At 46.4% G+C, this 22,578-nt stretch overlaps 2 protein-coding genes across 2 annotated transcripts in view; one reads left to right on the top strand and one right to left on the bottom strand.

Moving 5' to 3' along the window:
• Positions 1 to 22,578, bottom strand: part of naa38 (N-alpha-acetyltransferase 38, NatC auxiliary subunit) — a 127,676-nt gene that overhangs the window by 77,791 nt on the left and 27,307 nt on the right. The window lies entirely within an intron of this gene.
• Positions 21,042 to 22,578, top strand: part of rbpjb (recombination signal binding protein for immunoglobulin kappa J region b) — a 34,050-nt gene continuing 32,513 nt past the window's right edge. The window contains exon 1 of the mRNA XM_076160099.1: positions 21,042 to 21,295. Coding sequence (XP_076016214.1) covers positions 21,276 to 21,295 — 20 coding nt within the window. The 5' untranslated portion in view covers positions 21,042 to 21,275. The remainder of the gene's footprint in view (positions 21,296 to 22,578) is intronic.

Here is a 22,578-nt window from a genome sequence, read left to right as displayed (position 1 = left end):
TGTACATCCCAGATATTTTGGAAAAACCATTGTATTTCCAAAAATCCTCGCTGTGGCATGCAAGCTTTAGGAAAATATAATAAAATACAGTGGTTGTTTACTTCTCCTTTCACAACAATCTCTTCTGACGTTTTATTTTGATTTAGCTGACGCGAAGGTCACGAAACGCTCCGGCAAGTGAGGGATAATGTCCAATAAAGCACAGTATCATCTTCCAAAATGGAAACAGCGCAGACGGAGTTATTCCAGGACATGTCGCCGTGTGTAATTATTTTCCTGTTGCAGACGCAGAGTTTAATTGTTGGTCAGCTGTCGAAGCGCCGTAGCTTGGGCCACGTTCGGTTCCGAGGACCGAAAGCGCTGGGGATGGAGCTCCTTGGCCCTTCTAGTCCGAAATGCAAGTCAATGCGATCCAGGCTCTCTTTACAAGTCCATGGGTGCTGTAAAAGCGGAGAATTCCTAAGCTACCATTTTTTCCCTGTACTTTCGTGGTTTCCTGACATTGACCAGAATCCCCTGTCAGTTCAGTCCACCAAAGTCCTTTTTGGAGGAAGGATGGATTAAGAAAAAAACTAAAGCATGTGTTTATGTTCCTACAGAGATGGTGCGTTTTTAAATTTGCCCTTAAATCTTTCATATCCTCCACGCAGCCTGTACTTTCAGACTTTAAGGGCCGTCCGTGAGGCCCGCTGCCAGAAAAACCAAGTGCACGGGCCAGCAACAGCCACTCTCCTTCTCAACCCCCCAATCAACAAGCCCCATTGTTTATGAGAGGTTGTTATTGTTGGGCTGCGTTCAGAAACAAGAGAAAACTCAAGAGCCCGGCTGTGCAGAGGCGTCCAAAGTAAAGAGAGCAACGGGGTGAGGGGTGGTTAAGGGAAGAAAAAAAAAAAAAAAAAACGAAAAGCAGAAATTCCTCTCATTCCCCGCTGGTGTTTTCCAGATTCCTCAAGCGACAGCTCCTCGGCCGCTGCGAGTGAAGTAAGCAACCAGAGGGGAAATTGAAGCGAGCGGCGAGAGGAAGAGAACCACATTCTTGAGGGGACGCGTCACCTACACACAGACTAGGAAGACGTACAATCTGTGTTTCTGTGCTCGGCGGAGTGTGTTACAGGTACTGCAGCGCGGCCACCGGCGTTTAGCCTGCACCACTTGCCCCCCTCACATCTGTGTGCTAGTGCAGGAGGCCTCGGGGTCGACGCCGGCCTTTTATCCTCCTGTGTTGTCTTGTCCCCTTTATGTGGCCCTTCTCCCATTGAGCCGAATATGTAGATAGACACCCTTCACTATAAAACGTTGAATAGGGTCACAACCCACTATAAACCAACATGAACTCAACAATGTCGCCGCCGCAGCAGTTTTACTATCCCACTATTAACCCATCACACAAATCTCTCCTGTCCATTGAGGCGCTTTGCGAGATGGGCTAGTGGTCGCTCGGAGCTGTTTGTCAGCCGTGTGCTCGAGAGCAGCGGATAATTGGCCAAGGTGTAACTAATTGCTATGGGAACAGGGGTTGACAGACAGGCCATGGGGGTTGCAGAGAGCATTTAGGAAGGGGCGGAACCTCAATTATTATGTGTCAATGTCAAAGAAACCACGAAAATAGCAACCAAAAACAACAAGAACTCAGTAACTGAAGGTAAACAATCGTCTCACACATCACACACATCGTGATGGTAAATGCTTTTGTTTATTTAATAGATATTTGGAACACAACTACAACATGAAACAGGATAACAGAGACGTTATGACAGAAGAAGAAATAAAAGTATGCAACAACAAAATACAACTTCTAATGCGTCTTCTCCCCACCCTGAGTTTCCAGTGAAGTCATTGATTCAAAAGAACAAAACGTGCCTCATCCAAATCCTTAATGAATTTAAGCTCTGAAGCCGGTGAAAATATACTGGATTTTTCTATTCTAACTATTGAGAAGAACTAAATGAATAAATAGATATATATTTTGTAACTTTTTGCTTGTGGAAAATATCCAGTTTGCCTCCCTAAGTTAACACCGTATGTATAATGCAGCCATTTAATCTATAGTGATTTACATTTAGAAATCCTCACAGGAAGTGATGCATTACATTTTTCAGAATTAATAAATTTGAGAGAGAAGATATGAGACAACACAATATGAGATAAACGAAATCAATGTCACCTTTTTTGCCAAAGGTGTCGCCAAAATCAAGAGAAACAAAACCCCTGTAGAATATCGCTTAGAATGAATCGACGACCTCGTGCAGATGAGCACACACAAACATTTGGGTTTTACCCCACAAAACAATGAGTCTACATTTCTCATATAAAATGCACTCATTAACTTGAGAAACAAAACAATGTACTGGAGCGCTGTCCACATTCTTGGGTTCACTGCCCAACGGCTGTGGAAACAGTTTAAGTCTGAAGCAACGTCTAGGAAAAGAGGCAAACAGCTCCGGTGTGGTCTGGACTGAGCTAGTGTTACATTGTGTGTGTGTGTGCGACTGTGTGTGTTTGTGTCATTCAGGAAAGAAAGTGAAGCATCTCTGCTCAACAAAGAGGAACCCAGCATCCTCCTGAGACTAAATTGTGGTCACAGAACTTACTGGAAGTCCAAGCGTCGTGTGTGTGCTTTTGTGTTGTGCTCATATTTGCCCAAAGCCGTACCGCAAATCGATAATTATGGTCTGTTTTAGGTCGTATCCCTGTTGCCCAGTTGTGAATGCATTGCAGGTCTGAGTGTATAAGGATGCAATTGTAAAGAGCAGATGAAGCAATGGTCCGCTTTCCTCTCATTAGTTACCAGTTGTAACCATTATATTGTGATTTGACACTGGAATCAGCAAGATTGCTATTTAGATTTGTGTGATTTACCTCACAAGAGGAAATTTCTGACCTCAAGGTGGCTCCACCTAGTCTAGGTCCTAGACTGAAAATCCTTATGGGGACTTTGGTGCCACCCTGAGGATGAGAGAATCCTAGACTCTAGCATTCCTCATTTTCTTAAAGACTCATTTATTCCTCCTTGGACATGTGGCTAATAATAGGGGTCACAATGCCATACAGTAAATTATGGCAATAATGAAGCATTTAATGGGGAACGCCAAACCTCTCTTCATGTAGCGACACCTCTGAATGAGGTGGGTCGGAAACTCTCCCAACGTGTCCCGAAGGCGGCCAAGAGTCTGTCGCTTGGCTCACACGCATATGGATCTGTAGAGGAAATGTTTAGGCAATTAACTGGAGTTTAAGGTCGGAAAAAAAATTAATATTTCCTCAATCGCGCAGGCACGGAGAGGAAAATCTTCGCTAAGGCCAGACCTCATCAAGCAGACCATCTTTCCTCGTCCAATGTGTTGTCCCATGTTCCACTGCTTCCAGGGAAATGAAGTATTAAAACCCACAACAGTTTAACTCGTGACTCTTTGATTAACAGAGCACGTGCGGGCTCATCCATCCCCCCGCGCGGCACATTGAAATGTTACTGTCACGTTCCCCAAACATACATCATGGCGCCGTCGCCGAGCTCGTGCGAAGCTTCTGGGGCCCCGTCAATCACGCTGTATAGCGGGGTTTCCGTTTTTACAGTCCCATTATAATCTTAAAATTTTTTCATGCGCACTAAAACAGCAGGGCGACTGTTGATTTAGGCAGCGTTAGCCACATCGAGCGCCAGCACTGTAAGCGATCACGCTGTTCTTCAGAGCCTCACGGAAAGGCTAAGAGAAGAGGGGAGCAGGGAGAGAGCGGGAGAGTGATTTATATGGCACCTTAATACTTGACACGTTCATTTGTGAAAATAAGTCTGGGGCCTATCAAAGCCATCCCTCGCATTAAAAACCACGGAATGCTCCTTTAAACTGCTTTTTATTCGCCTTTGGACAATTTTCATTGATATTCCCTGGCACGGCCCCCTAGAAATTAAAAATACACAGTTTAACCCCAAGACAGCGTTTAAGCTTACATTTAAGTGAACAACACACAACGTATGCAAATTCTCTGACGTTTTTTAGCAGCACATTATACAATAAATAAGCATTAAAGTCCAAATATTATGATCTAATGGGACTCATTGAGTTCTGTTTAAGTTGGACTCTGATTCACGGTGTCTAAAATACTCAGTACCCTGCTATTTTCTTGCAGCGAGATGAGCTATTTCCTGTTATTAGTGGTCTACGCACAGAGCAAACTAATTCTATATCCTATTGCGTAAGCTGCTGTGTGGAGTAAAGTCGCTTTGATGGATTTTCCGCATTCACAGCGACGCAAACCAGTCAGCGAGGTGTGTGTTTTCATTGTAGTGTAAATTTCGTGCGGGGGCTCGGACGGGACCCGCCTCCGTGCTCCTCCTGGGCTTTCATCAGAACCCTCGTGGATGACAACAGAATATACAACCTGGCTCCGGCTGGGAATTCTGGGAAAGTCATGGAATTTTGGACGCCTTGACGGAACACAGGCTGTCCGCTCTTGGCCCAGGGGGAGGAATACCAGGAGGAGGAGGATTCGTGCTGCATAGCGCGTGTGTGTGTGTGTGTGCGTGTGTGTCTGTGTGTGTGGTGAGCCTTAAAGGACATCCGTAGGGAGCTGACCCAGAACAATGACAGGTTTACTGCACAGCACCGGTCAGTCGGGCTCGCATGTGGCTAATATCAAACGGAGCCTGAGAGCGCTGCAGCAGATTCACCATCGCCCGGTCGCCCTGGTGATTACTGGTGCCTGTAATCTGTATTTCTGTCTGCCCGTTGGATGCGTTTACCATCCCTCAAAGCGTCTAATCCTAAGAAGCCACTCGATCTCTTGTATTTTGGAACAAACGCTTCTGGAGTTGTGTAGGACGTCCTACCAGCGCTCTTAGTTGTCCAGTAAGAGTCATGCACTCTCTCTTCTTCTGGCAAAACGCAACACAAACAAGCTTGCGAGTAATAGATTTTCCAGACACTTAATGAGAAACATGCCAGGCTGCTTCATTAACTCTTCCTCTTTATTGGCTTTGCGCATCGCTCAATCATTTTGTTTTGCTTTATCATACTGAGGCTTTGGGCCGATTTTGTTTCTTCTTCCACGTCTGCCGCAGAACTTCATTATTTCCTTTCATTTCAGCCGTGTGTGCAGTGAAGGGTCAAAAATAAACCTCGGTCGTGTCGTGTGCATAACCCCAAACCCAACCGCAGGATTAAATAGCGCCCATATGCACTGATGTCAGTCGGAAAACCGATTGAATTGCACGTATAAACCTCCTCCTCGTCTTCGGTCCAAAGGGTTCGCTCCTGCTATTTAATGCCATCCAAAGAGGAAAGCCAGTACGAGATGAAAGCAGAATAATATCCCACCTGAGCTATGAATGATCTCCCCCTTTGGGCTACGAGCTTACTTTGTGGTCTCCCTTTCCATCCGTCTATCCCTCCATTCCTTCGAGAGAACAAACCACATGTTTTGGGGAGGAATCCTTAGCGGGCGACGTCCCAGACCAAAGCACCTCCAGCTCTCCTGCCACCCCTCTCCTGCCCCTGGCATCACTTAGGCCTACCCTGTCATTACGCAGAGGGTTGGACCATTTGTGTTGGAACGCGGCCCTTTGTTCGAGTAGGACGGACGCGCAGGGAGAGGGACACCAGGCGAAGTGGCGAGGGGGGGTAGACGGATGATGTCATCTCAGGTCGGCTTTGGATTTGGAATCGGGCCGCGACCTGTGGTGGCAGGAGCGGTGTTGCCTTTGGGCTCCGGCACAGGAAAACACTGCGGATGGAGATGGAATGATATGGAATATGGAGTGTGTATTTCGGAATGTGTGTGTGTGCACGTCTCTGTTCCTGAGTGAGTGAATGTGCTGGCGGGTGCGTGTATCTTTTACTCGCACGTGTGTGTTTGCTGGTGCGCTGGCTGGCGTGCGGTTGGAAAAGTATAGGCTGTTTTATGTTGCGTTCGCTCTTTGTTGCAGTGTTTCTTTAGTGGGTGGATGGCTGAATGAATCATTTGGACGGAGGCTGAGGTATCAGATCGAGTGGTTTGGCTTGGGGGCAGGGGGAGGGGGGAAGGGAACGGGGGGGGGGGGAGACAAGAGAGAAGGAAAACCAACTTGTACTTGCGGCTTCTGGATTCCTTAAGCACACTACTGCATAGTAATGTCTGCCTCCCTCCTACACTATGTAATGTGGAACATATCAAATACGTTGTGGACGGGAAGAGCTGAAAGTAATAATACAAAGTTTCCCTGGTCAAGTACGGTCCTGAAACACTGCTGTGAGGTACACACACGTGCAGTGATTGTATTGTTCTACCCATTTTGCCCCACAAATCAAGTCCTGTTACTTTCATTTATTACATTTAACCAATGATTCTATTGAGTTGTTAGGATATTTTTTAATGTATTTACAATCTATTAAGCATTATGTTACATAGATGACATCATCAAGGGTAAATGTCTCAAAGTAATGCGTTTGTAGCAGGTGCACAATGTCAAGACGTTCTTGTTTTCATTTCTTTAAAAACCATTGCCAGGGGTTAACCTACTAAACCACCGTGCACACTGAGTGAGAACAGGGTCTGGTCTGCCTGTGAGTCCCTACTCCCCAAAATCTGCTTTGAATTGGGCCTGAGCCAGCAACACAAAACACACACTACGTTTACACACGCTCAGTACTCCGATGGTTTGGTCTCTACTTCAAAAACATCTAAAAAAAAAAATACAAGTATGATGTAAACAGGGATGGAATTAATTAAGATTCTGTGGTTTGCTTGATCTGAGCTATGATGATTTCACTTTCCAAAATTGATTTATTGCTGTAATCAGAAGGTTGAACATGCATGTAAACACACTGACACTTGCACATAATGGTTGTGGGTAATCAGCTGTGTTGAGATATATATAATGAACCTTCATCATACGTGAAGGTGTGTGTAGACGTATCTGCTCTCTGGCTGTTTCCTGAAGACAGAGAGGGACGAGGCCAATGGAAGGGAGAGGAGTAACTCACTTCACCGCAGAGGTACCGTGGTAACAAAGCCTGTCGTTTGACGGACGACACACTCGTTATGGTTTATTACACTGGGTTGTCTCTCTGTCACTGGGGAATTTTAATTAGCAGCAATTTCACACTTTCGCAGCCAAAAACACTGAAACAAGCTTTCCCCTCCGGTGCATTTATCTGTCTGCATTTTTACGGCCCTGCACTTACCCAAGTTGCCTTTACAGTGAAAAACCGCATGACTGCTGCATAAAGATGATGCATCCTTTGACTCTGCGCCATCTTTCAGCGCGAGCGGTCGGCGTGGCCATAAACGCACCACTGACAGTTTAATGTGATGGCCAAACGTGATGGATTCCAGAGGAAACGCGTCCTTGCGTGGACGCACAGGGATCTGACATTGACCCTGAAATATTAAATGTTCATCACTACTGTAATTTACTTTACTTTTCCAAACATACACACGTGTAAATCTGCTCCGCGGCATGCATTTTTTCCATTTGAACTCGATAGTTTCAGAAGAAATGGACTGGTTCTGCACTTACAGCCTTGTTTTGCATATTTATTGCAACATTTATTATCTCTGCCTCTACTAATATTTAGATGGAAGGGGACTGATAGGCGCAGAGTTCCAATAACACAGATTAAGTGCTGTCGGGGGCGATGGTGCAGCGGCGTTTCTTCGAGTTGAGGCCTTTTGCCTAAGTAAACTCCAGCCCAGCGTTGAGGAATTGCGCTCTGGAACGTGGTGGTGTAACCGGAGCGTGGGTTTGGGAATAGCCCGGGGGAACTGGGCTCGGTTTTCCAAAAGCCTCTCTATCTCTCCCCGCGATATGTTGTGCGATTTGAGGAGAAGCTGTGTGTGTGTGTGTGTGTGTGTGTGTGTGTGTGTGTGTGTGTGTGTGTGTGTGTGTGTGTGTGTGTCTCTGTGTGTGTCTGTGTGTGTCTGTGTGTGTGAGTGTCTGTGTGTGTCTGTGTGTGCGTGGGTGTGTGTGTGACAGGGGAAGTGGATGGAGGGCTTACAGAACGGCTAAGTCAGGAAAACAAGTCTCAGGAAACTCTATACCTCACTCTGGCACCAACACAGACGTTCTTTCTCTCTCTTTCTCTCCCTCTCTCTCTCTCTCTCTCTTTCTCTCTCACTCTCTCACTCGCTTGCTCTCTCTCTCTCATGCCATTTGTCCCCTGCCCCCCTTCTCTCTGTCACTCATTTTGTTTTCTGCTTTCCTATTTTCTTCCCCTCCTCTTCTCTCCTCTGCTCTTCGCTGTCATGTTCGTCTCCCGTTTCCTCCGTTCTCCCTCTCCACTCTTCCTCTGCCGCTCTCTGTCTCTCTTTTTTTCCACTCTTTCTCTTTTTTTGCCAAAGCTCTCCCTCTCTCTCTCCCCCTCTCTGTCTCTCTTCCTTACGCCTGCGCCGGAGAGAGTAGAGCGACGAGGGATGTTGTCCGGGTTCAAACCATAAGCCATCTCTCTTTCTCTCTATTTTCTATTTTCACTTCTTTTTCCTTTATCTTTCTTCTTTCTTTTTCTTTTTTGCATCAGCTGTTCCTATCCTCCACCCCTTTTCCTCTATAAATCTCCCTCCATACATCCCAGACTCATATTTCTTCCTATTTTCCTTCCTCACTTCTAACAAATGTCGTCTCACTCTTTCTCTCTCTCTCTCTCTCTCTCTCTCTCTCTCTCTCTCTCTCTCTCTCTCTCTCTCTCTCTCTCTCTCTCTCTCTCTCATCCTCTCTCTCTCAATCACACACTTCCCCTGCCTGAACTCCTTTATCTTATCCCTTTTCCACTCTCCCTTCCCTAAAGCCCATGTCTGTCTCTGTCACTCCCTGTTTCCTTTTTCAAACACTCCCCTCACCCTTTTCCACTGCTTTTCCAGCCCTCTCTCCATCTTTCCTCCCCCTCTGCTCTGCGTCTCCCTCTTCTTTCCACATCTCCCGACCCCCTTGGTGCACACACACCTACTTACCGCCCCCTCATCATGGTCGTCCTTCCCTTCTTTCCGTCTGTTTTAGCGAGCACCCATCTCTTTTCCTTCCCCGTCTCTCCTGATACCCATTTCCTTTTGCTTTCCTCCATCTGTCATTATCAGCCTCTCTCTCCCTTCGTCTTCCTCTCTCTCCCTCTCTCTCCCTCTCCGCCTCATCATCTCGTTCTCTCTCCGCTCGCCCCCGCAGTTCTTCCCTCTGTTTCTTTTGCATTTCTTCAATCTGCATCCCTTCCTTTCCTTTCCAGCACTCTGTGTCCTTGGTGTGTCTGAGGGGGCAGCAAGTGGTCAGGACTGCCTGCAGGCATCAACAACACAGGGCCACCGCCTCGGGCTGTGTGTGTGTGTGTGTGTATGTGTGTGTGTGTGTGTGTGTGTGTTAGGCTGACTGGCACAGTGCCCAGACCCACCTCCTGTGGTGAAACCCACTCCTTTCCTTCTTAGCAGTCTGGCCTGCTGCCCAGACTGGCCCTCACAAGCACACACACACACACACACACACACACACACACACATACACACGCATACACACGCACTCTCTCTCTCTCTTTCTCTCTCTCCCTCTCTCTCTCTCTCTCTCTCTCTCTCTCTCTCTCTCTCTCCCTCTCTCTCTCTCTCTCTCTATCAGACAGACCTGCAAACACACAGATTGGCAAACACTGACTGCCACACAGATGTGGTGAACAAGTACACACATGATACGCACACACACAAGTCCAAGCACACCCAGAAAATGGAGGATACAGCACTTATTCTGTATCTGTCTATCAGTTTCTTTGTGTGTATTGTTCAACTACTTGCCTGTACTTATACACAGTGTCCACGGTGTGTGTGTGTGTGTGTGTGTGTATGAGTTTTTGCCCCTGGCTGCCACTGTTTGTATGCACAGCACACACATTGTGCCAGACTTCCAGTAATTCCTCCTCAAATGTTGTGTATACATAACAAACAACTTTGGATGTTTGCATTAGATTAATTAATCAATTAACAAAATGTTGCTCTTCTGCTTCTCTGAAACAGATACAAATTTCACACTAAATTTTTATCCAAGTTCAAACTTATTTTGAGATATTATTAACCTCAGCATTTACACTCTTGTCGACTTTAAAGCTGCAGTGTGTAAAGTGTTTTTGTAGAATTCAAACACTTGGACCTGATAGGAATCCATTAATCCATAATTTGAATCTCTGTGGAAAACATGTTTGTGCAGCGCCTCCTTGTGGTGATTTATTGTTGTACGTCTGTGCAAAAATGGGACATCTAAAACAGCGGTACTCAAACATTTCTCCGGATTTTATATAAGGTCAGAGGTCTGGAACGACAGCTGACAAGTTGTTCAGACATCAACAAAAGTCTGACTCTGACTTATAAATTATAACTTTGTCAAAACTGCCCACATTTAACAAGACAGCCTGGTGTGTCAGCGGGCGAAAAGCAGCTAAATATCGCAAGTTGTAAAATTCACGACACCACTTGAATGCAGCATTAACAGTGAGTCGACAGCGCCTCTGTTCGCTCTTTTATAGGCTTTAAAGTGAGCAAAAGTGAATTTTTCCTTTTACACCTACGAAAAAAGTCAACAGGAAGTGGTTGACTGACGACTTTACAGTGGAGGCAGGAGGAGCAGGCGGTGTTTTATCAGCCCCACGGCACATCTTGCACCGGCGTGTCACTCTTTCCGTGTCATGGTCAGCTAGCACGTGGCAGCCGGGCCTCCTCTCCCATATCGAGGCCTTCGGGGGCCGTGCTGTAACATGTGAAGTCTCTCTCTCTATCTCTCTCTCGCTCTCTCTTGACGACCTTCAGCCCGCCAAATCTGACAGATAGGTGGAGATTTGGAAAGAGAGTGAGAGAGAGAGAAAGAGAGAGAGAGAGAGAGCACGAGTTTGTCTCAGATCCTTTCTCCAGATGTGACGCGAAAGAAGACCAATCGCAGCCTCGACCCGCTCGTTCCCTGACACTTGGATGCCAGCGCCTCTGTGGTTTCAGCCAATGAGCTCACCCTCTCGAAAATAACATCAGTGACATCAGCGTTCTGGCGCACGTTAGCTCCCGCCCAGGCTAGAGTCGGAGGCAACCAGCAGCAGAGTTAAGAAAGAGTCTAAACATTAATAGAAAAGAGGAGAGGAGGGGGGGGGGGGGCAGGATTAGCAGGCAGGAGACACAAATGCAGGGATGCACATTATTTGGCGGCATCAAAGCCACCTCTCCCTGCCCCCGCCCCCCCTCTCTATCCTCCCTGGAGGTCATTGGGCTTACACGCCAGCTGCCATCGACGACGCCTCCTCGCCTTGATCTCTTGACCTTTCAGCTCTGACTTCTGGCGGCCCAAGTCGCCATTTAGCAAACGTCCCGCAAACGGCGCTCGCACCAACGCGGTTCCATTTTATGGAGCTGTAAAACTCGTTGGGGCCACCTGGGACGCATTTAGGAGGATCTGCAAATGGACACGCACACGCACACATACACACACGACTATAATGATTGATGTCCAGCGTCATTTCTCTGGCCGTTGATTACCCTAGCTGCTGCGCGTGTGTGTGTGTGTGTCCCAGGTTTGCTTAAAGAAGAAGAGATTTGATTTAGTCTGGATTCTGTTTTTCTGAATTACAAACCCTGTGACCACATTTGTAACCTTGAGAGGGTTAATGTCACCTTCCCCTCCCCGTGATGGAGCTTTGGGGAGGTTATTACCATGGATTGTATGAGTGTGTGTGTGTGTGCTTTTGTGTGTGTGTGCGTGATTGGAGGAGAGTGGCGATCCTATTTGTTTGTTTTGCCCTCCAGACGTGTCCGAGAGCAGATTAAGGGATTTAGCTGTGTGGTGGGGGGGTTGCGGCACAGGAGGGATTTAAACTCCTAACCCATCACCATGCCTGGATGATGAACACACCGAACGCACGGAGGGGGTCAAACTAATCAGGAACAGGCTTTTTTTGTTGTTCGTTACTTCAGAAAGACGCAACGGATTCAATGGCTGACACCTTTTTCCAGCGCTCTGATCTTGTTTTGTTTTAGTGCTGATCTCAAAATTTAAATTGCAACACACTTATGGCTCCATAAAATCTTTGCCAGCCCCTGCACCTAACATCAGACACTGATCAGACTCAGTATCAGCAGGTACAAACAAGAACAGCAAGTGGAGCGTTAGATTTTAGTGCCATTACTCATCTTTCCTGCAAATCACCTTAATAAGTGAACACACAACCCCTACAAGACCACAAAGCACCGGCCTGCCACGCGTACGCATGTGTGTGTGTGTGTGTGTGTGTGTGTGTGTGTGTGTGTGTGTGTGTGTGTGTGTGTGTGTGTGTGAGTGTGTGTGTGTGCGTGCGTGTGTGTGTGTGTGTGTGTGTGTGTGTGTGTGTGTGTGTCTGTGTGTGTGTGTGCGCACTTGTATTGGGGATAAGAGGGAAGAAGAGGAGGAGGAGGGACACGGCAAACAAGCAACCAAATGAACGCCAAGCTCAAATTCAACCGCAGGTCGCCGGGCCGCACTCTGGGCCTGCCGTGGTGTGGCTCTTTTGTAATGTATATCAAGTTCGCCGAGGCCCTTTTCATCTGACAGGCCATTGTTACGGGAGGCTCGCCGGCGTTCTACTCCCCTCTTAACTCCGCCCACCCGACACGGGAGCAGGTTGGCCCGCGATTGTTTTATGGAAATGCACGCGGGGCCTGGCCGGGTGTCTGCCAGGCGAGGACAGAGGGGATGGAGTGGAGAGGGGGGGGGGGGGAGTTCTGTGTGTGTGTGTGTATGTGTGTGTGGCTGGGGCAGTGGATATGACGCCGACCCCAGCGAACGCCCCTGACCCTGAGCAGATGGCGAGGCAGTGTCTCTCCGCTGAGCCAGAATTAATAGCGTGTGCCATGTCTCATTGTCTGAGACGTTCCTAGCCCCCCCACCCCCACTCCCCACCACACAAACCCTATCCTCCTTTTTAGCCCCCTACCCCACCCCACCCCGCTCTCTCTCCCTCTCTCACTCTCCTACCAACCTTCCCTCTATCACTCCCTCACCCCCCCTCACACACGCACACACTCCCCCTCGCCCCCGCCACATCCCCAATCTTCCTCGAGTCGCCCCACAGTGTGCTCGCTCTTCCAGGCACTCGTTTGCTCGTTCATTCACTCGTTCACCCATTCATTTCTTCACGCGCTCCTCATTCACCCCCCCCCCCCCCCCCCAACCCTGAACCCCCCCCCCCCCGTCTTAAAAGCCACTCATTCACAGGTTTGCCCACTCGCCGAGGCTTTATCGGAGGACAATTAAGGCACCTGCGTTTCTAAAGCTCCCCCGCTGAATGCCTGCCACGCCGTTTCCTCAACCGTCTGTTCACACTCATTCACTCGCTCACTCCTCCTCGCATCCGGCCTCTATCACTCGCTCACGCACGCTGGCCAAAGGCTCGGTGTCGCTCGTACCCTCAGGCCAAGCCTACGCCAGTGGAGATCGTTTCAGAAGTGTATCTTTTTATCGTGTTTCCGGCTGCGAATTTGACCCCTGCACAGTCAGACAGCTTTTTGCCCTGATTATCATTCACAAAATTTGAATCACTGGCAACCTCTATGTGCTTCACACTCGTTCAACGCCGACTTAAAATCAATGAAAAGCCACTTGGCAGAAATGGCACAAAGCTGCTCGATCAATTGGCCTGCACACGGACACAAGATGAGAATTTGCTCTGCTTTGACATTTCAGTGGGTGTGTGTGTGTGACAGTGTGTCAGTTCTGAGGCAGTTCTGATAACAGTTTGAACAGGACCAAGGTCAAAATGGTGTGTTATTGCACCTGAATCCCTTCAAATCCTTCAGCCCCGGAATTGACCTGATTCCAGTGAAAACAGAGTAATTACATCATCAGATACAGATGTTAGTTGGATGTTTACCTCGATTCTAATTTGTTATTTAGTTAAATGACGACCAGAATGTTTTATGCATCACAAATAACAAAGTGTGAAGACAGAAGACGAGACTAAATACACATTGCCTCTTTTGCTTCACTGAAGTGCATCGCATGGTTGCTTGTGTCATCTTTGTGTATAATTCCTCACAAATACTTATAAAAACACAAATTGTGTGTGCGTGTGGATGTGGACATACACTATCTCGTCTGTGGGTGTGGATCCATCCCAAATATTTGTACGGCCTCCCTCTCTCTCTCCCTCTCTTTCTCTCCTGCAGCGGCTGCCAGGAATGGGACAGAGGGTCAGGGGTGCGTTCACCCCCCCCCCCCCCCCCAGTGCCCCCCTCATCCTAATCACCAGTCCTCTTCCTGCCCCCCTACACCTCCTCCGACCCCCTGGCCCCCATCCCACCCCACCCCACCTCCCTTCCCTCTATCGGCCCCCAGACAGACAGCCTGGGAGGTGGAGGAGGGAGGGCACGGAGGGTCACGGCCTCAGTGGTGCAGTCACTTGGCCGGTGTTTGTGTGTGCGACAAGCTGCAATGTGTGGGCGTGTGTGTGTGTCCTCCACTGCATCACCTCTTCCCCTTTGTGTGTGTGTATGTGTCAGACAGAATTTTTCCGTTATTTTCTGCGGATGAGGCAAACCCAGCAAAAAGTCTTTGTTTCTTGATGTGTGTCTGAGTGTGAATATATTTGTGTTGCGTGTGTTTTTGTGTGAAGTGCACACACACAGGGAGAGGGAGAGAGAGAGAGTGGGCGTTTAAGAGCCAAAGGTCAAGGTTTGAGAGGTTCACTTGGCTCAGGCTTGTTCCCTCCAAACCCCCACCAGCCAAATATGCTGTGGTTAACAAAGTGAAGCTGTCTATCTAAACACACCATCTCCAAAACAACTGCATTAACAAAAAAGTCCTATAAATATACAATATATCATGTTTAACAAGATTGTGTGCAACTGAACTGAGAGTAATCTTGGACATATAAACAACATGATATAGAAGTAACGAAGTAAATATGCTTAGATATTTATATTTAGCTTTTCTATGTTTACGTACATGTTTAAACCTTAATATTACTCTGATTAAGCCAATATCACATATAAATGGTCTTGATTGAAAACATCATGTTGGCCAACAACATAATCCTTTTCATCCTCTCTGTTTATACAATTTACCGCTATATCTGCCTTTAACGCAGTACAGACAAAAAACTACGTACAAACTAAGTACAGCCATCAGTGACTCCTACTGGTCAGTCAGGACACCTACACAGAGGTGGTGGAAGATTTCATATGTGAGCCAGGGGCAAGTTTACGTGATTGGTCAATCATTGGCGTAAGTTAAGGCTACATAACCCGAATCTTCATCCTCACCCTAAAAATGTTTAAACTTACAATAATTCATAGGATATGTGCCTCACTCCTGCTGGTGAAAAGAGGCAATGGCGTGTGCGCATTGCCACTCCCCTGAGCAGACAGTAGGGGGCCAAGCAAGGGGAAGGAATGGGAAATTCCTAGATTCCCAAAAAGCAGGGAATAGTGCTTATTGAAACAATCTGAGAGAGGGAATCCACTGGGCGAAATACTGAATTGTCCGAAAAAATAATTATGTATTCTTTTGGATTTGTGTTGAGTTGACCGAAGTGCTTTGCAGCCACTAATAGCTGCCCATCACTCTTTTTGTCATGCTATAATATCCTCTGTCACTCCCTCTTGTTAAAAAAACATTAAGGTTCTGTGTTGTAACATTATCTGACTTCTGCTTGGAGTCTCCACCAGTTTTTGGCTTGAAAGCCTTAACTGACAGGGGCACCAGACCAAGCTAAATGAATTACGCTCTTCGTTTACTGGATGTGAATATCCCCGGGGTGGGGTGGACGTGGTGGGGGGGGGCTATACTTTTGTTGGACCGTTCCATTGTTATGACATTTTTGACCCTGTTCCTGATTATTCTCTTATGGGTTTGAATTTTGGAAAAGTTTCTACCAGCCTCTTTTCTGAAAATACTGGCTTGCTGCCTAGCTGACCACGATGCTGAGACTTAGGGCTCTGAAGATGATATTTCAACCACATCCTGACAACAAACAAAATAACTTGTGTTGAGGTTAGAGGATTCTTGCAGCCTATACTCCTTATAGCTACCATAAATCACTCCGGATTCCTGCACACACACAAAAAGGGGTCAAGAGACTTTGTCTGGGGCTGCACAGACCTTGTTGCCTGCATGCATCGACTCAGACTTTCCGAGGTGGAACATAGATGTCAGTCATAGCGAAACTCGTCCAGTGAAGCAATCCAGAAGTGAAAGTGACTGCCTGCATCACTGCTGAGTCACCACAGCAGTGATGGAGCGCTAAATACTAAGAAAACATACAGTGCAAGATTTCCTCATTGTGCCTTTCAGATGATTAACGCTGCATGTCTGCGTTTTATCGCTCTCACATGTCTGATGTTATTAAACGATTCTGCACAATGCCTGCAACGACTCACGCTGACATAAATAACGTCTGATCATTTGATCTTTCTGACATTATTTTCTTTAGCTCTGATTTATCCAGGGAGAGTTAACAGAGTATATTCCCTGACTTATGTTTATACGCAAATAAACATTCACCCTGAGGTGCCAGCGCTTGTCTTCGCTTTGCTAAGCTGCCAAACTGCAACTGGGGTTTGTGATCGGTGCCTCGCTGAAGGGGATCTCTGTGGTAGTTTATGAGGGATTGGAGAGCAGCATTACACATTCACATTTCCCCACAAACACTCCCCAAGTTGGCAAAGAAGTAGAACCAGCAACCTACAATTTGCCAGCCAGTTTGTCTTGTTATTTTAGGTGAGTGATGCTAAATAAATTCCTAATGGAAAATGAAACTACCATGCTTTAATCTGCATTAATTCATACCGATAAAGCTCCATGTTGTCATCCTTGAAAATCGATTTAAAATATATTATGGCTATGTTTATCATTAAAAGGATCATATTATTTCATTTTTGCTTGAACTAAAAGTTAAGTGTAAAGACATGGCACCTTAAACCAATTTTAAACGAACAGTTTAAAGGGGAAATGTATGACATCACAAGAGCAACTGTGTCTAAACTGAACTAAAGCACAAGGAAGCAAAGCAAACTGACTGTAATTTGCAAACATCTTCAAAAACACGAAAAAACCCTGTGATGTCATTAGGGTCAAAAGCTCTTATACTTATCTATGACCAATAGAGTGAATTTGTAAAGCAGCAGAATCTCCCTTAATAATCAAGCTTATACAATGCTCAGAAAATCAAAGCAGTTGTCTGATAAAAGTACCAAATTAAAATAGTACTATAACGGAAAAGATGTCAGTTTTAGATGTTATCAGGAACAGGAATCTATGGTTGGATGCCCACAAAAGTGAGATTTTACTTTCAGTCTCAACACTCATTTACATACCGAAAATCCCCCGTTGGCTGATTAAAGGCTAAAAGGCTTCTCGTGTAGTTTCCATCACATAATGCATCAGACATATTTTCAGAGCTCGTCGTCAGTCAGCTCTGCTTTTTTCATCACTGTTCGATATCCTGAGGCTGAGGAGCGGCGACGAGCAACGGAGCCAAGTCAGCCCAAACCGCACACACTATAACATTTCATGAAAAGGTTTTCCTCCAGTGAAAAAGAGAACAAAATCTGCCACGCTTAAGCCTCAGTGAGATGATTTGAAAATTGCTATGGTTGCAGAGCTCTCGTCCCACCTTGGGTAACAGAGGAAGCTCGCTGGTTTTTGGTTTTTCCGTCTATCAGGCGTTGTTGTTGCTGCTGATAACCATCCTGCTAATGGATTTATGGGGCCTTGTGCTTGTGTCATTCTCGTGACGGCTCATATTCCGCAACCAAAGGCTGTAAAAATATGTAATGTGGATTGATTACTCCTTATCATGAATTGGGGGTATGGGATGTTATCAGCTATCAGAAAAACTGAGTAGACCATAAAGACTTCATTGAAGCTATGAACTGCCGCGTTACGTTGCAAAAAAGAAGACAGGGCGTCTATATAGCCACCGTTATAAGTCAATCAGATCCTCTCGCTTATTTTCCTATGTCATATAGAGGCTGCGTCCCAGCTGCCAAATAGCGAGCCTGTGCAGTTCTCACCCCGCAAGAGTTTGGCAGCTTGAACTCACTGTGAACCGTGCAGGTCCAGGAAAGGGGAAACGTCTCTTTCCTCACGCCTCCGACTCCCCTCGCTTTCAAAAGAGTTCGACTTGCAAAAACACGTGCTCACTTCCCCTGACAGTCTGCAAACTTATCACCCTGTCATTTTTTTCCTTACTCTGTGATGTCTGTGGGCCCTAATTGGAATGACAGTCATGTGATAAAAAAGAGGGGGAGCCTTTGAAGAGAGGGGACAGCAGTGACACGGAGGTCTTTTGAAGGGAGGCGTGCCCCTCACGAACTGCTTGTCCTCTCCATTTGTCAAACTGTCTGCCCTCTTCCACCCTTGGGTTTTCCCATGTGGATTGAGGGTGAGACAGATGGACACGACGGATGGACGGACAAGGACGCCCCTTCCCTTTGCAAATGACCCAGAATTAATAAATATATGAGATTTTCAATTGGAGGAGTATGATATTATAATGGCTTTGATTTCTGCTGGGCTTGAAACGTAGAGTTTGTTAATCTACGAGGCTCCAAACACTGGCTTCCTGTTTGTTTGTCTGTCTGTCCCTGACTTGCTTTTTTTCTGCACACACACAGTCTAACATTTGACCCAGTGTCTCTCGACCTACCTCTCCGTCTGTCTCAGCTTCCCCCTTTTGACAGCACTTCGGCCCGTGTCTGCTTATTTCGGGAAGTTTCGCCGCCCATGAGCTTGTATCAAATGACTCCGTCCAAGAGCTGCTAATCGTGAAACTCTTAACTGCACTTCCTTAATTGGCTCACTTTCCCTTCTCATTCCCTGCTTCACCCTTCAAATCTAAAGATAAAGATGATTTGTAATAAGTGCTGGCAATAAGCGAGTCGGCTCAGGCAGATAAGCTGGATGTGAAAATTGCCTGGATGACAGAACAAAACACTTTCATTCCTTCTTAATTTCACAGTTTCACTCAAACCAAAGGACTTCTGTTCTAATCTCCGAGTTGCTTCATGTGGGCTGACGAGCAAATAATGTGTGTGTATCAATGTCAGCGACAGAAACCCATGCTGAGGTGATACAACGTGGAGACTTACACTCTCTCACTTTCTATCTAATAGCTTAAGCAGTGGACTGAGTGGATTTATACCTCATTCTCTTTATTGAGCTTTGAACCCTCTTTATTTAAATGAACGCCTTTGTGCCTGACGTGGCAAAGGCTGCTGAAGCATTTCATTAGTTTTGATCGTGCGATGCGGTCGATTGACTCATTTTTGCACGAGTTGCGAGAAAGAGCCTTAAATTGAAGTCTTATGAGATTCACAACAGCCTAACGGGTTCGAGTTCAAATATAGTTGCTGTTAAATCAAAGTCAACATGTCCTCAAAACGTCTCTCCATCTTTACTCGCTCACATTTGCCCTGAAAAGTACTTGTGTTGTCTCGCTCTCTCTCTCTCTCTGCCTCTCTCTCACTCTCTCTTTTCTGTGTTCAGCTGTAAAACATTTGAGGAAACTTTATGCCTCCCCATTCAACTTCGAGTGTAACTGGAGGTTCTCCGCCGGCTATAAAAAAAAAGAAGAAGAGAGGGAACGGAAAAATGGTTGAGGGCAGGATGAGGTCCTCGTCTCTGTGTCTTCATAGTTTGGGCCGTAGGCCAGGCACACTCATGCAAAACCTCACCCCTGCAACTCTTCTCTCTCTCTCTCCGTTTCTGCCTCTTTCTTTCTGGCAGAGCAGTGATGCACTATAAAAATGAATGATGCCTCTGAACAATATGAAATGTGTAGATTTATATATTGCACACTGGGGGGTAACACATCTGCTGCATTATACAAAGAAAGTGTCTTGTGGTCATTTCACACCCGGCTGTCTATAGCCCATCTGTGTTAATAGACTGGGGCAAAAATGGATTCAAATATCATTGTAATCATTTTGATCATTTCAGCTAATGAGTCATGCAGATTGCTTTCAAAATCAGATAAAACAAAGAGCTTTCAGTTTAAATATTCAGTGTGTTTTATAGTTGCCAACTGCTCATTTTGCATTTTCAAGTCTTTTTCCTGCAGCCAACAAGCATTTTGGCTTACAGATGCCTCTTACGCACACAAACTGCCACAGGCGGAATGCACAAACAACAGTGTATTGACTGGCCAATCGGTGTGTTCTCTGAAGCCTCCTATTTCCTTTGAAATTGGGAAAACTCCTGCTAGATGTCGCCCATGAGGTGTACAAAGAAGCCAAACAGATTCAAATGAAGGCTGCGGAGACAATAACACACAAGGGATGGCGACCTACATGAAGGTTTACAGCTTTCTGACCCCTCCCAGATAAACAAGAATGGCTTGATCCCTTTGTAATGAGGATGACAGTGTAAATAACACACAGGCTCTTGGAAACACACATTGTCTGCGGGAGAGACCAGAAGAGGAAAGCTAATAAAGCCTTATCCCTCCATCCGAGCCTGATCATTCCAAATAATAGCCTCCCTTGTGCTTTGACTGAGGTTTGGGCTGTGAGGAGGGTGGTCATGGGACACCCCAATTCCATAGCAGTGCGCTAATCTGCCCTGTATGGTTCATTCACATGTGTTCACGCCATTGTTTCCACATTCTAAACAGGAACTGGAATGTAACCTAAGGGAATTGTAAATGTGGAGAGTGCAGAAACCCTCCATTAAATCGTGCCCTTAACTAAAGTGTGAAATGTGTACTACATAAACTATATGCTACTTGTGTCAAACTGTGAATGGCTGCAAGTTAAAATTATATAAATATGTGCCACTTTCTGTGCTGAATGTGTCACACGCTCCATGAGGAGACATGAGGTATTCGATAGAATCTGTGTGGGCCTGGGAAAAACCGAGGCTTTCCTCGCCGCTAACGTTTTTTCCAACCCTATCGGTGCTGTAATTTATTACCCGGTAAACACGTGGGAATAGTATTTCAGCGCCACAAGATAAACAAGTACTCCGCTCCACGCACATCTCGCGAGAGGAGACGCTCCCTCTGTGCTCGCCTATTGTGAGAGTTTTCCGAATCTCGCGCGATCTCGGAAGTTTCCCACGCCTGTTGTTGTGGCGTCTGCCCTTTTCGCTCTCTCTCTCTCTAGTTCTCTTTCCCTCTAGCTCTCTCTCCCTCTCCGTTCCCCCCCTCTCTCTCGCTGCTGCCCGCCGCCTCCCCTTTTTCTGTCTTCCTCACCCACCCCCTTTCTCTCCTTCTCCCTCGTCCCTACACCTCCAGTCTGCTCCCGTTGTCTCGGCGGATTGTTGGACTGTGGGAGAGAAAGGATATCGCGAGTATTGGAGTTTTGGTGAGAGTTTGTGGAAGATGGCGCCTGTTGTGACAGGGTGAGTCCGAGATTCGGGGCTGGCGATGGGGAGCGGAGTTGAAGAGAATGCTTGTTATTGACATGAAATGTGTTGGTTGTAGTCTGTGTGTTACATTCCGGGGACACTGGAGAGTTTTGGCCATTGCTTTATTTACTAGAAGGCGTTTCTTTGTCTGAGTGTATGTGCGTGCGAGTGTTTTTTCTATGCCCAGTGAACGTTACTTGCCTGAACTGACTGTTGCTGCAGTGTTTGGTGAGCTAGCCCCAGCTAAGCGAGACTTCACCCTCGGTGGTCTTTTTCCCAGACAACGGCGAGCTGCTAGCTAGTCGGTTAGCCAGCAAGCTAAACACAAATAATGAAGCTCGAACGCTAATTCACGTTTCTACACCAGCTCAGGCTTCACACTGAAACACCCCCCTGCATTTGTTTGTGAAACGTGCTCACCAGTAGCCCGGCAGCACGTTTGAGGATTGAATTCACGACTCAACACAGCTAGCTGTCCGATAATGGACGTTACTAGCGATATCTGACTGAAACACGTTGCGGCTTTGTGAGCAGGGCTTCGTTTTGCTCAGTGTTTGTAAAATGTACTGTATGTGCTGACGCACGTTACACGGCGTGCTGGTGCTAAATATTTAAGATACCACACTCTGTGATTAGCGTCCACGTTCTACCACCACAACTGTACAAGCGGGCGACAGTGGTAGTAAATAATGTTTACTAATAAAACACTCGTGTGTTACAGAGCTAAAAACCAATCCGAACCTTTACTTTCCGTAGCCGTGGAGTGCATTTAAGGACAGAATTTACCGATCGACACCCACAGCCATGTGTACGTGTTTAATCCTCTATGAAAAACGATCCAAGTCTTTGAATCAGACCGAGGGAAGCATTTATTCACTTTCTCGGTTACATTTTCCACCCAGTGAGCGTGAGTTTGGCTCCTCTGAAGATATATCTCCCCTCTGAGGTCTTCCCCGATGGGCACTAAATATTAGATAACTAGCTGCTTAAATACCAAGCGTTGAAATACTTGTTCTGTGAGCCAAATTAAAAGTTTTATATCTGAGATCCTCGCAGTTTGAAAGAGTTCATTATGGCTGGTGAATGTTCGGAAATTGCCACTAGATAATAAATCTGTAACAAGCATGTCAGAGAAAACCTTTAATGGGAACTTGCTTTATATGTCAAAATGTCCATTATATTTGTAATTAGTGAGGTGGAGAATGTCGAGGGTATTTTTTATACAGAGCATTGTTTTGTTTTATTAGGCATAGAGTATAACAGTAATGTATAACACA

The sequence above is a fragment of the Genypterus blacodes genome, unplaced genomic scaffold (genome assembly GCF_046128005.1).
Source record: "Genypterus blacodes isolate CSIRO-AG114 ecotype Tasmania unplaced genomic scaffold, CSIRO-AGI_Gbla_v1 ptg000011l_1, whole genome shotgun sequence".
Lineage (NCBI taxonomy): Eukaryota > Metazoa > Chordata > Actinopteri > Ophidiiformes > Ophidiidae > Genypterus > Genypterus blacodes.
This window is presented reverse-complemented; position numbering and strand designations above follow the sequence as displayed.